At 32.0% G+C, this 12789-nt stretch overlaps 1 protein-coding gene across 1 annotated transcript in view; it reads right to left on the bottom strand.

Annotated features, from left to right (window-relative positions):
• The window catches only part of LOC111510657 (probable ATP-dependent RNA helicase DHX35), a 65084-nt gene that overhangs the window by 44055 nt on the left and 8240 nt on the right, over positions 1-12789 (bottom strand). The window contains exon 3 of the mRNA XM_074172264.1: positions 12613-12783. Within this exon, the coding sequence (XP_074028365.1) occupies positions 12613-12783 (171 nt within the window). The remainder of the gene's footprint in view (positions 1-12612; positions 12784-12789) is intronic.

A 12789-nucleotide genomic window follows, 5' to 3' on the forward strand; every position in this document is an offset into this window, starting at 1 on the left:
GTGCCTGATTTACGTTATACACTCCTTGTATTGGAGAATACTTCTAATATTCAGTTTTTCAAAATTACATAAACAGAAAGGTCACATGTAGGGGTTCTCGTCATGTCCAGGTAAGTAGTCCGTAGTTATTATAGATTATATTTATCTAAAAATGTTTTTCTTTATTTAAAATACATTGTAAATAAGATTTATGGTATATCTGTCTATTTTAGATAACCACATTTTTATGTTGTGTTCAACAGTATCTTAATTTAAGTACGACTTTAATGTCTTGTAAATCTTTTGGTAAGGCAATAAATAATTTAGGGCCCCAGTAATGTATATATATTATGTTGTCCTAAGTTATTTCTTGTTTGGTAGGTTCTTTGTTTGAGTACTTGTAAATGAGTAATTTCTGTCCATATAATTGTCTTATATCATATACAGGACTAATCAATCACATTTTTTGTCAGAGGAAAATCTCATGTTCTCTTCATATACGATTCTCAATATCCACTTTTGTAGAACATTAACTATTTCTAAGAATATATCAGTGACACCTCTCCAAGGATACCGTAGCTGAATAGAGATTGAACTAAAAGGTAGTAAAAATAGCAAAAAAAAAATTTTTTCAAAAATATTGAGTTTCTTTATTTGTTTAAAACAATTTAATAAACAAATTACGTAAAAAATGCATATCCTATGTTAATAACTGCCATTGCTTAATGTGAAAACAGACATAGCTAAATATCAACTGAAAAAAAAAATTATCAACAATTTTTAGATATTTCATTTTGCAATAGTTATAAAAAATCATAATTAACAAATTGATAAATTTTTATGAACTTTTGTCGCAGGATCGTATGAAGTATGTATATCAAAAGGGCTCCACGAAGTTTAAAATTTATAGGCCAATTATTTATACCTTTTATCCCACTATTTATGCCAACGGAGATTGGGAAAAAATCTGTTAGTTAACAATTGAATAACTTTTTGAAAAATGGTGATAAAACTTTTTTTTCTTCGGGACTCGATTCATTCAAGTGTTAAAAAGATACTAAATTTTTTTAAATTTTTAAAATGACATTTAATGTTATCTCTCTTTAGCGGCAGCGCGTGCATGTCGTAACAGCCGCGCGGAACCCTATTTTCAACGTCAAATTAAAATTTGAGAAGATAGCGGTTTGCATGAATGTTCTCATCTCCATTTAATATCGAGGTGGATACAGTTCTCGAAAACTTTGAAATGGAAGTGATACCGATTTAAAAAATGTATTTTTCTCAATAAACATGAAAAATTTTTATAAATCTTGTGTGAGCCCTCAGAAATTTCCGCTTATGACGAAAAATGCAAAGCAAATAATGTCTCTGTTTGAAAGTAAGTATGTAAGTAAGAAATTTCCTCCTCTTTAACGAGCTCTTTTCAAAATCGCTTAAATATTAATATTTTTTGAGTTATTAACGAAAAACTAAATACCTTTTTTTTTAATCTTATTTTGTTAATAACAATTGCAATTTTTTACCTGCACCAAAATCCTTCAAAAACATTTTTCTAGGGATGATTTCGAATCGAATGAGCTATCGCTCATATTTTTAGTACATTTATCTCTATTTTCATGTTTTTGAACTTGTTGATTAGACTATTATCTCGATTTCCAGCAAAACTACAAGTCCTTTGGAAACAAGTTGAAGGGCAAAGTTATAGGTAAGTACTAAAAAGATCTACAACTTTTGTTTTTACAATTTTTTCACATAACCTCAAAATTTATGTGAAAAATTCAATAACCAAGTTTTTGGTTTTGTATTTTTATCTTTTTCAAAAAAAAATTGTCTATACGAAATTTGGAAAACTTACCTTTTTATGTCCCAAATACCTACACTGTGACTTATTTAATTTGAAATATTTATTTTTTCACCTCATTTTAACTTAATATCAAGAAAACACCCTAATTTTCAATCGAAAATTCTCGCGTCAAATATCAGATTTTTTCAGCTCTACTTTCTGATGATGTAAAAAATTACATAACTACAGTAAATGTTCTCAGAAAACGCAAAAAATCGAAAAAAACTCGAATTCGAAATTTTTTTTTAATCATTATGTATAACTTTATCAAAAAAATGTGATTGCTGCAATTTTATTCAGTTAAAAAGTTTATTTATTAAATTCTAATTACAGTCATGTCATAGAATGTCTCATTAAATATAAAATAATTCATGTACATCATACTATTGCTTGGTCAAACGTTACGAACACAATATTTTGCTCTTGTTTTGGCATTGTTTAGCCGCTTCTACCAACGATGTAAAAATGGTATCATAATCACTCGGTGGATTTTTAAGGAACGGCACAGGAACACTTTTTGAAGTATGATAAGTCAAATTAGTGTTTACCTTTTCCATGAACCCATTCCAACCATCGGATTTGTTGTTTACAAATTTGGAATAAGACCATGCAAAATCTGCCGAAGAAATGTCATAGTTGTCCGTAAAATCTAAAATATTTTCTATCTGAACTGTTTTCAATCCATCGGAATTTTTGTTTTCAAAACGTTTCAGTTTCACAAATCCAATTTCGCCTATCTCTTCAAAAGATGGAATCTGTTTTAATCTAGAAATGATTTGGAAGTAACACTAGACGCTGGAGTAACAACCATTAATCCACCCATTTTGCCATAAATCTTGCATGTATTATAACAGGGGAGCCCGCGATGCAGCATAGGGATTTACTCGAGCGTCATTGAGACATATTAGATTGGAAAGCTTAGATGATAAGAAGAAGAAAAAATGTTATACAATATATACCTTTTCATCGGTGGGGGAAGCGGCTATAGATTTTTAAATAAGTATAAAAATACTGTTGCATGGGCATACTCGAGCGCGTCAGATATTGATAGCATCAATGTCCTACGTATTTTTAATTATGTTGGTATGTTAATCTGATCGTTTGCATTATGTGGGTGGTTGTACGTAAGGGTTGAAAGTGAAAAGAAAAAAAAATATTAGAGCATGTCATATTTTAGGGGGTTTTGATTGAGTGCAACAAAAATAAAGTCTCATTCAATAATCTGACGATTTCGATCTGATGCAAACTCGCGGCCATTATTATAATGTGCAAAAAAATTCGCCATTTTGAAATAGTCAAGCGCGTCAGATTAAGATATATATGATTCATCTTTATGTTTTAGACGTGCTATCTCATAATCTGACGATTATCTAGAGAGATTCGCTTAATCTGACAAAAACACAATTTTTTTAATTTTTTTTATTTCATTGAACTTAATTGATTGAAAAGCTCAGGAAATAGCATGCATATAAATAAGGTATATTTTTTAAGTAGAATACTTGTATTTATAAGAAAATAATATTAAAAAAATGCTCAAAAAAAATTATAATCAATTGATTAATTAATGAAGAAAAGAGAAATGAAACTTTCTATGTTTTTCACCACTTTTCTTTGTAAGGTACATATAAGGACATTTTCAAACTTATACAATTTATACGTTTGAAAATGTCCTTATAGGACGAAACTGCAGTAACGTTAGTTACAAATAAAAGTGGTAAAAACATAGAAAGTTTAAATTCTCTTTTCTTCATTATGATTTCCTACCACGTAGTAACTGCTACATCCATCAATTAATTGATTAATTAATCATTATTTTCATCTTCATCACGGACGAGTCTCTGTGATCAGCTGTGATGGCGTCATGGCAACAGAATTCAGAGTGGGGACGGAGTGAGAGAGTAATAGATAAAGAAAAAGTGAATAGAGAATAGAGGAATAGAAACTCGGAGAGGGAAATATAGGTATCACACAATTGCACGCATTAAACTTTATTGACGAATTTTTGTTATTTCGGCTTGCGAAAATCGTCAGATTATATATTTTTCATTATCCTTGAATTATTTCCTTCAAAATAAAAAAAATTAGCTACGCTCGAGAATGTCGAAATGACGTTATTTTTTTACAACTTTGCTGCCCTCCCTTTTTTTTAGGTCACTCTCAAATTGTCAGATTACTGGAATATACACTTTTTAGCAAGTAATTAACTCACCCTACCTTAATCTGACGCGCTCGAGAATTTCTGATGATCAATTTTTTTTTACTAATCTTATCCTTTTTCCCGCACAGGCGGCTTTATATATAGGGCTCTTATTTGGTGAAGGTACTTAACCGGGTACAAGGTATCCCCCTGTATATTAATCTGCTGCGCTTTAGTAAATCCCGAAATCCCCGCTTGGGCTCCCCTATTATTATGATCCGCATTGTCATAAATAAATTGAACGTATGAATCTAGAGAAAACGTATGATTAGCAGGGTCATTGATAATCGACGCTTCAAAGCGCAAAATGTCTTTATATGAGGAACACAAACCTGAATTAGATAATGAGTCGATCAATCCTTTGGAGGCATATTTTTTGTGAATCATCGTCGACAAACTAAGTAAAATTGGAGATAAAAAAAGAACGTGGCCTTACAGATGTGATAATGCAATGAGACAATGTGACCACTTTTTTATCCATCCAACGAACGTAATTTGTACTTTTTTCTGTATTACTTTTCCACACAATATTCAAAAAAACTTTCAACGTTTCAGGAGCATCCTTAAAAAGATTGCCTTCGTTTAAATCTGGAATTTCGTAGTAATTCATATCGTATATTTTTGAACGTATATCTTCTAAAACAATTGTTGAACAATTGTGGTTCGTTAGTCCTCTTTACTTTTCAATTTTTTTTTCGTACCAGTCTTTGCAGAGTTTCTTACTTGCAGTACTATTATTTATCATTATCATGCCTCTTTTAATCAAATGACACTCGATATCGTTCTGAAAATGTTCTTTCAAATTATTTTCAATAGTTGTGTAGTCTGGAAGATCTCCTGAAAATCCCTCTTTCATTTCATTGACAGAAAATTGACATTCTGTTTCGTTGTCAACGATATAATTAATAAAATTCTCAGTGTTTTCATATGCTGAGCGACCCATTTTTCTTTCAGTTCTTTTGTTATACAAATTAGCCATACAAACAGTGTGATAATGAGCTTTTACTGCGACTAAATCAGGCACATTTCTCAAACGAGCTGATATGTGTTTATTGAAATCATTTACAGTGTTTTGTTAATTACAGTAGTATATTTCGATTTGCAATTTTTTCGTTTATCAATATAACATGGAATCTTATGTTTTTTGAGTAATTAAAGTATAAATATTAATAAATAGCTCAAAATTGACCATAATGGTTAAAAAACATTTTCGAATTCGAGTTTTCTTCGATTTTTTGCATTTTCTGAGAACATTTACTATAGTAACGTATATTTTTTTACACCATCAGAAATTAGTGATTCCAACGAACAAAAATCACACCGACTTTTTGAAAAAAGCTGATATTTTGCCGCGATAATTTTCGATTGAAAATTAGGGTGCTTTTTTGATATCAAATCAAATTTCGTAGAGAAAAAAGATGAAAAAATGAAAATAAAAAACCAAAAACCTGGTTATTTGAATTTTTCACATTAATTTTGAGGTTATGTGAAAAGTTTGTAAATATAAACGTTTTAGATCTTTTTATTACTTTGTCATTTTTATCTTTTCTTCATAATCCCGTCGTTTACTAATGAGTTTCGTCCTACAAATTTGTTTCCACTTTTTACCATTTTTGAAGGCTTCAGCCCTGGTCAATATTGTCGTGAATGCAATATCAGAACCATTTTTGATTATTTCAAAATGGGTTTTTAGAATAAGAGTTAATAAAGAAGTAATAATTTGGAGATCATATTCAATTTCATTTGATATTATTCTAATATTTTGCCTTGATTTTGTATCACTGGTTATTTCAGGTATGATTTTTTATGATCTTTTTGTTGAGTTATCTGATTCAATGATTATTTTTTGATAAAATTCTTAGCCTAGTTATAAGTATGTTTTAACTGGATATTATCCCTTTTTGATACAACTAATTTCTTAAGATTTGATCTACTTGAATTCTTTATTTACCTCATGTCTATTGACAACTGCTTGCGTGAAAACTTATTTGAGAGAACAATTGTCTTCGAAATGATGCAAAAATAATGAATTGAAATAACTGAATGTGTCATCTACCTTTTCTAAAACATATAACCTCTCCAAATTTTCTAGGGTTATTTTTAATTAGAAGGAGGACAAAACACAAACAAAACACAAGTACTACAGGAAAATCCTTAAGGCGCTCTAAGAGCGGTGCCTGTGCGAAAGTTCACGTTGGATGTGATTCACTGAATTTACATAGACGCAGTTCTCCAAGTGAATGAGTTCTTAAACAGTGAAGTTCGAGGTATACTGAGTTGAACCTCAAAACGATGAGAAGCCACAATCCGTCCTGTATTTCTGATATGTACTGCTCTTGGTGGAATCAAATACCTAAATACAATACTCCGAAGAAGGTCTGATTTGATCTTTATGAAGCGTTAAAAGTTGCTGAGGTGTATACAGGGTTGTGATTCGGAACAGTGTACCAAGCTTCAAAGAAACAGCCTTTGCATTTTCAGCAACATGATTGTGCCAAGACATATTGGTGTCCATTTTAACCCCCAACAAATTTATCGAAGCAGAAAACGGAATTGTCTGTCCTGACATTATTATCTCCGGTTCGGAGACATTTATCTTTTTGGGGAAAAACGATGTCCAACATATATGTAATGAGTTATTTTGATAAAACAATGTGAATAATGAAAAACTGATTTTTTTCTCCTCACCGGCCAAGTTGTCAATGGCATCTAACAATGGAATATTTCCATACAGTTCATATGAACATCCCATCTTTTTTGCCTTTTTGTTTTCGACGTCCAGAGTAAAAATCAAAACTACACTTGAGACAAAATGATTTGCAACTTATCTATATCTTCATTGCATTGTTTACAAATTATATTTTTATCATTTTCATTACTCTCGATGTGACTGTACGCTGGATACGACGCATATATATATATATATATATATATATATATACTACTTTTTTCACGTTTTCTGTAATGTCTATTTTATATATTGATGTGAATTTAATCATTTTCATTGTAATGTGAATAAAGTCAGCTTTCGACAGTTGGTAGTACTGTCATCTTCTGGCACTCCTCAAAACTAGGAGTGCCAGAAGATGACAGTACTACCAACTGTCGAAAGCGCTCGCAGATAATTAATAGAAGATATAAAGCTTCAAATCCTTTTTGTAGAATTTAATATTGAAATACTCAAAATAAAGGAAAATTAGTTGCATCAATCAAATATATATATATATATATATATATATATATATATATATATATATATATATATATATATATATATAGATATTTCAATTAAAGAGCCACCGGTAGAAAGCTGTTTCAGCCTATTGGGCATCATTACTGGGCAGGCGGTCCTCGAATGAAGGCAAAATGAGAAAAACCAAGAAACTACTTGACCAGCAGCTTGACTGCATTAACCTTTCTAGATTTTATATATATATATATATATATATATATATATATATATATATATATATATATATATATATATATATATATATATATATATATATATATATATACATCGGAAAAGTCTAGGGATATTTTTATAACATACTAAATATCATAAAAATAAATGCACGAGGTCGTTTAATTTCGATTAAATTGGTACACTCGACCACCCTGTAGATTTCTATGGGTTGAACAAAGACTGTAAAAACGGTACCTAATCTTTTATCAAGTTTTTTACAAACTGTAGGTTTTCGGCTGAAATGAATAATCTGAAAGTGTCGAGTTTGTACATTCCATGCAGTTCTTGCTCAGCAATTAAATTGGAAATATTGTGCTTTAACATGGAACGCCATCACTTACCATTGGCTGAGATGAATAGAGCTGTAGGGCTTCTTCAAGGTGGCATGCGACAAAATGATGTAGCTCTTCGTTTGGGTGTCTCCCAAAGTGTTATCAGTCGATTGTGGCGGCATTTCCGTGAAACTAGCAGTCCAGCTGAACAACATCTAGGGCGAGGACCCCCTACAACTGCAGTTCAAGACCGATTTTTGGTCTTAACCGCAAGAAGACAACCGACAATTACAGCCCCTGAGTTGGTTAACGTGTTGCAGCAGACGCACCAGGTAACCATTGGTCGTGATACTGTCAGAAATCGACTGCATGAAGCAGATCTCCACAACAGAAGGCCACTTAGATGTCCACCTTTGTCGAGAGGCAATCGCGGTAGAAGATTAGAGTGGTGTCAAGAACATCAAAACTGGGATGCAAATGATTGGGCCACAGTTTTGTTTACAGACGAATCCAGATTTGGATTTCATCCAGATTCTCGTCGAGTAAGACTGTGGAGACGACCTGGAAATAATGAACGTTTGAGATGCGTCCAGGAAGTCCACACATACAGAGGTGGTACAGTAATGCTATGAGGTGGATTCATGATCGGCGGCAGAACCGATCTCGTTTTTCCAAATCGCTCCCTCACAGCTCGACAGTACCTCGACACCATTCTTCTACCTATCGTCCGTCCGTTTGCTGGTGCTGTTGGTGAAAACTTCCACCTAATGCACGATAATGCTCGTCCACATGTCGCGCGTCTAGTGACTGACTGGCTCACCAACGAAGGAATTGATGTATTGCCATAGCCAGCACAATCACCGGACCTGAATCCCATCGAGCATGTGTGGGACATGCTTCAACGAAGAATTACTCCGCATATGGGGAACATTCACACAACGTTTCAATTGAGAGAGCTTTTAATCGCTGAATGGGCAAATGTACCTCAACAAGATATTGACAATCTCATTTTGTCGATGCACGATAGATGTAGGGCCGTAATAAACGAGCGTGGAGGCCATACTTTGTACTGATTCCAATTTTTTTTGTATTATGATTTTTTTTCGGGGTGCCAAAGAAGAGCCATATTTTTTTTTAGTTTTGCTTATATGCGCACTTAGTATTTTTGACCATTTAATAAATTTAGTTGTAAGTTACATTCGTTTAATAATCACCCGTCAACTTTTTTTCCCTAAAGCGATCTAAAAAAAATTATTGCCATTTTTAAAAATATCCCTAGACTTTTCCGATGTATATATATATATATATATATATATATATATATATATATATATATATATATATATATATATATATATATAGTATAATAGTTTTCATAAATGAATGCTGATTCTGAAGGACAATAATCCTTGGATGATTGGATTTCTTCAAATGAAAATAGGTTCATTTGCTACACAGTAGCTTCTATGGATCTTCATCAAGTAATGGCTGAATCAATCAGAAAAATACTCTTCATCGATTGAACATATCGGTGCGAAAGTCGCTTTTAAATCGGATCTTCTACTATTACTATTCTACGAAGGCGTAGATGGGCTACAGATTTTCTTAAAATAAAATTCGCCCAATTCCGAATTTAAGGTTGTAATTTTATTAGAATCCTAGTTTTAAATTGGAAATTATCAGTTTTCCGAGTTACAACTCGGAATTTAATGACGAAATAATTTTATTAAATATTTATTGCATTCTCGGATTTTCTTTTAGTTGCGATTAAATATTTTCCTTAAGCAGAAAAAAAAGTTTAATGGAACTGTATATGTTCTGATGGAATATCTCTCCCAATTCTCAGTTACTATAAATACTCAAAATTTAATTACAATTCTATCTAGTCTGGTGTACGTAATCAGGTAATCAGTAACCTTGATGTAGTTTTATTGATCGATTATTTTATGCCGATACACAATGAAGTGCTAGATTTGTCATTCCAACTTGTGGGAGAAAATCTGAATTGTTTCTATGAGATAACAATATAGTAGGCGCCAACTAAGATGAGATTTTGATGCGCATTCAAAACCAAATTGTACCCGACCCAGAAGATAGCTATTGGTCACACAAACTGTTGTCAATAGTACATTAGCGAAGTATGACTCACAGAACGATTTTACGTTTCTGCGCTGACTCATATTAGTTGGCGCGTACTATATCACAGGAGGTTTCTAAATGAGAGAGTACGAATTTCTCGATAATACCAATTTCTCAGAAATCGTTCACTGAGACATCCCCTGCACAAACGTTGCAAACGACGAGTGATTCAAGAATAGACCTTCAGACGATTTGTCATCTAACGCATGAAAACGCCGTATTCGAAAATAATGAAGAATGAATTATTGATAAGCAATATGAACTTTCAAGAACGTGAGAATGTGAATAACCCAACCCCAAAAGTAGGGGATTTCCTTATTACTTAGATTCGGGGGCAACTTAGAAATCGACAGCGTAGTTCTCATCTCTTGAATTTTCGATAACATCTAGTAATTTTTGTTTCGTACGATATGAAGTAACAAGGGACACATTGTCGAGATGTTTAACTTTTTTGTGGAAATAACGTTTTGGCACAAATTAAACAATGTTCATCCCATTCAAAGGAATATTTTGTTAACTTTCATTTTGTTGGACTGAGAGATGCTTTTTCACAAAGTTCAATTTTTTTATTTCAGCTGCAATACTTTTTTTTATGCTCAGTAAATCGTTTCCGACAAATGGAATGCACAAACACTTTTTTCCGCAATTAAGGAAATTAATGAGTTTGTTATTTTTATGTTAATTGCGATTGTTTTTAAAGTCGGCCGTCCCTGAGTCACTTCAGTCAATTTCTCTTTCACTTGAGTTGAGAGGTAGGTACCCGGAGTATCTTTATTTTCACCTTGTTCACAAATACAATTCAAGCTTTCTGTGGAATGTACAGAACATGTTTGTTTTTATAACATATAAATTAAAATAATGACGAACTGAAATTCGAAATAATTTTTCCAAAAAAATGTTAAATAGCTGACAATGTATGAATGTATTAACCTTAAAAACCATTAATATCTTAAATTATATTCAGAATACTGTATTAATGAATAATGTATATATTATTATACCTTCTATATCATACATGTCTACACTGATTAAATAAACAAAAATGTTTTTCTAAATAATGAGCACTGATATACCTATATACCTATTCCAATTAGCGAATGAATTAGTTGAGCGTCTGGCCTTGGGCCTGGAATTTTTTTATCTGGTAGATACTATCTGAACAATGAAAGATTTATTTCTTCTGTGCATATAATTCCGGAAGTCAGTAAATGTTATTAAACAATACGAAATATTAATGAATAGTACAGCTACCGGACTGAGTCATGGCCGGTGGGAGAAATCGTATCTGCGTAAATTTTGGGTCGGTGTATGACAAAGATTTATTAAAAAAAAGGAACAGAAACTTTCGTTTGAAATTTTACGTTTACGTTTAGAATAATGTTGTCCAACAATGCATTTAGCCAAGCTAGCGTAGAGATACGTAACATATGGAAACCTCTAATCAAGCGGAAAACGACCAACTCCCGCCAAACGGTCATCTCCCGCTAAAATCAATGAAGCAGACAGAGGGAAGAGGGGATAGGTGAAAGCACTCGAATGACCTATAAATAGTCAGATCTCGGAACAAACCCAAGACGACGTGCAGGAATAAGTCCAGTTATCACCCGAAGACCATTGTGGATACTAACAATCATAACGTCGTGACGTAACTTAGTTTGGAATCTTTTAATTTTTAATTTTTTTGTTAATATTATTTTTAATTTTCAGCTTGTATTAATATTTCTATTTTTTATTTATTTTTGGTCGTTTCTTGTATGTTATTTCTTTGTAATTTCAGTTTTTTGTTTTAATAAAATTGTTATTTTCGGTTAATCTTTTCAATTTTTTACAGATTCTTTCAGATTTCAAATCAATTTATATTATATTAGACAATGAAAGTTCGAACGGTTGAAATATACAAAATTATTACAATACACTTTGTATAAATTTTTTTTATTAAAATGATTACTACATTAACAAATTTTCTGAAAAAAAATACGGACATTTTTTTTAGTATCATAAATATTGTTCAAACAATATAAATACTTGTCAAACAAGTATTTATATGGTTTCTGATTTTGAATAATATAAAGAACAAAATTTGAAAAAATATCAAAATTGGAGCTGATTCTGAGGACTTCCAAATTTTGACTGTTTTATGTATACAGAGAACGCAATGTGAGGAGATCGAATAGATTCTATAAGAAGAGACATCAGGTATCAATAAATAATCTAGAAAAAATAAATACCGTGGAGTAAACAAAAACAGAAGGAGAGACTATAAGAGAGCGAACATACCAAATATATGTACAGCATTGGAAGAGGTACTTTGTAAGTAATTCAATAATAATAATATTCAGTTGTAGATACCAAAAGCTCAATGTTTTTAATGCTACCGGAATATAAGTCACCTATTGTGATGTCTCTCATCCATCCCAATGAAACACCTTCGAGGTTCATTCAATAACTATATTTCCCAATTTAAAAATACCAAATCACAGAGCCCTGTCCAAGGACATCACAGATAACTTTTTATACAAGTATAGTCCAGGCACATACCTACTGACATTACACCTATATTACAATTCATTTGTTTCAAAAATTTCAGCTGCCTTTTTAAGATGATTTCAAAATGTATCTGAAAGGTGCTTTTGAAAGATATCTTACAAATGTCTTTCAAATATATCCTAAATATATGCTATATCTGTAAGGTATTTTCGTTATGTACGGGACCTACCTTAATTTTCGGTTTATTGTAACAAGCATCAAATCTAACAGCGTACCCCACATATTCTTGTTGCACTAGGGTTCCAGTCTCATCGGCCACTCTGCTAGCTAAAGAAATAGCTGCCACTCTTCGTGGTTCACATATTCCAATTTGACCGGGCCATTCAGCTTCGATCATGTACTGTAG

This window comes from Leptinotarsa decemlineata, unplaced genomic scaffold (genome assembly GCF_025532065.1).
Source record: "Leptinotarsa decemlineata unplaced genomic scaffold, Ldec_3_MD MMD2_tig00000035_RagTag_RagTag, whole genome shotgun sequence".
Taxonomy (NCBI): Eukaryota; Metazoa; Arthropoda; class Insecta; order Coleoptera; family Chrysomelidae; genus Leptinotarsa; species Leptinotarsa decemlineata.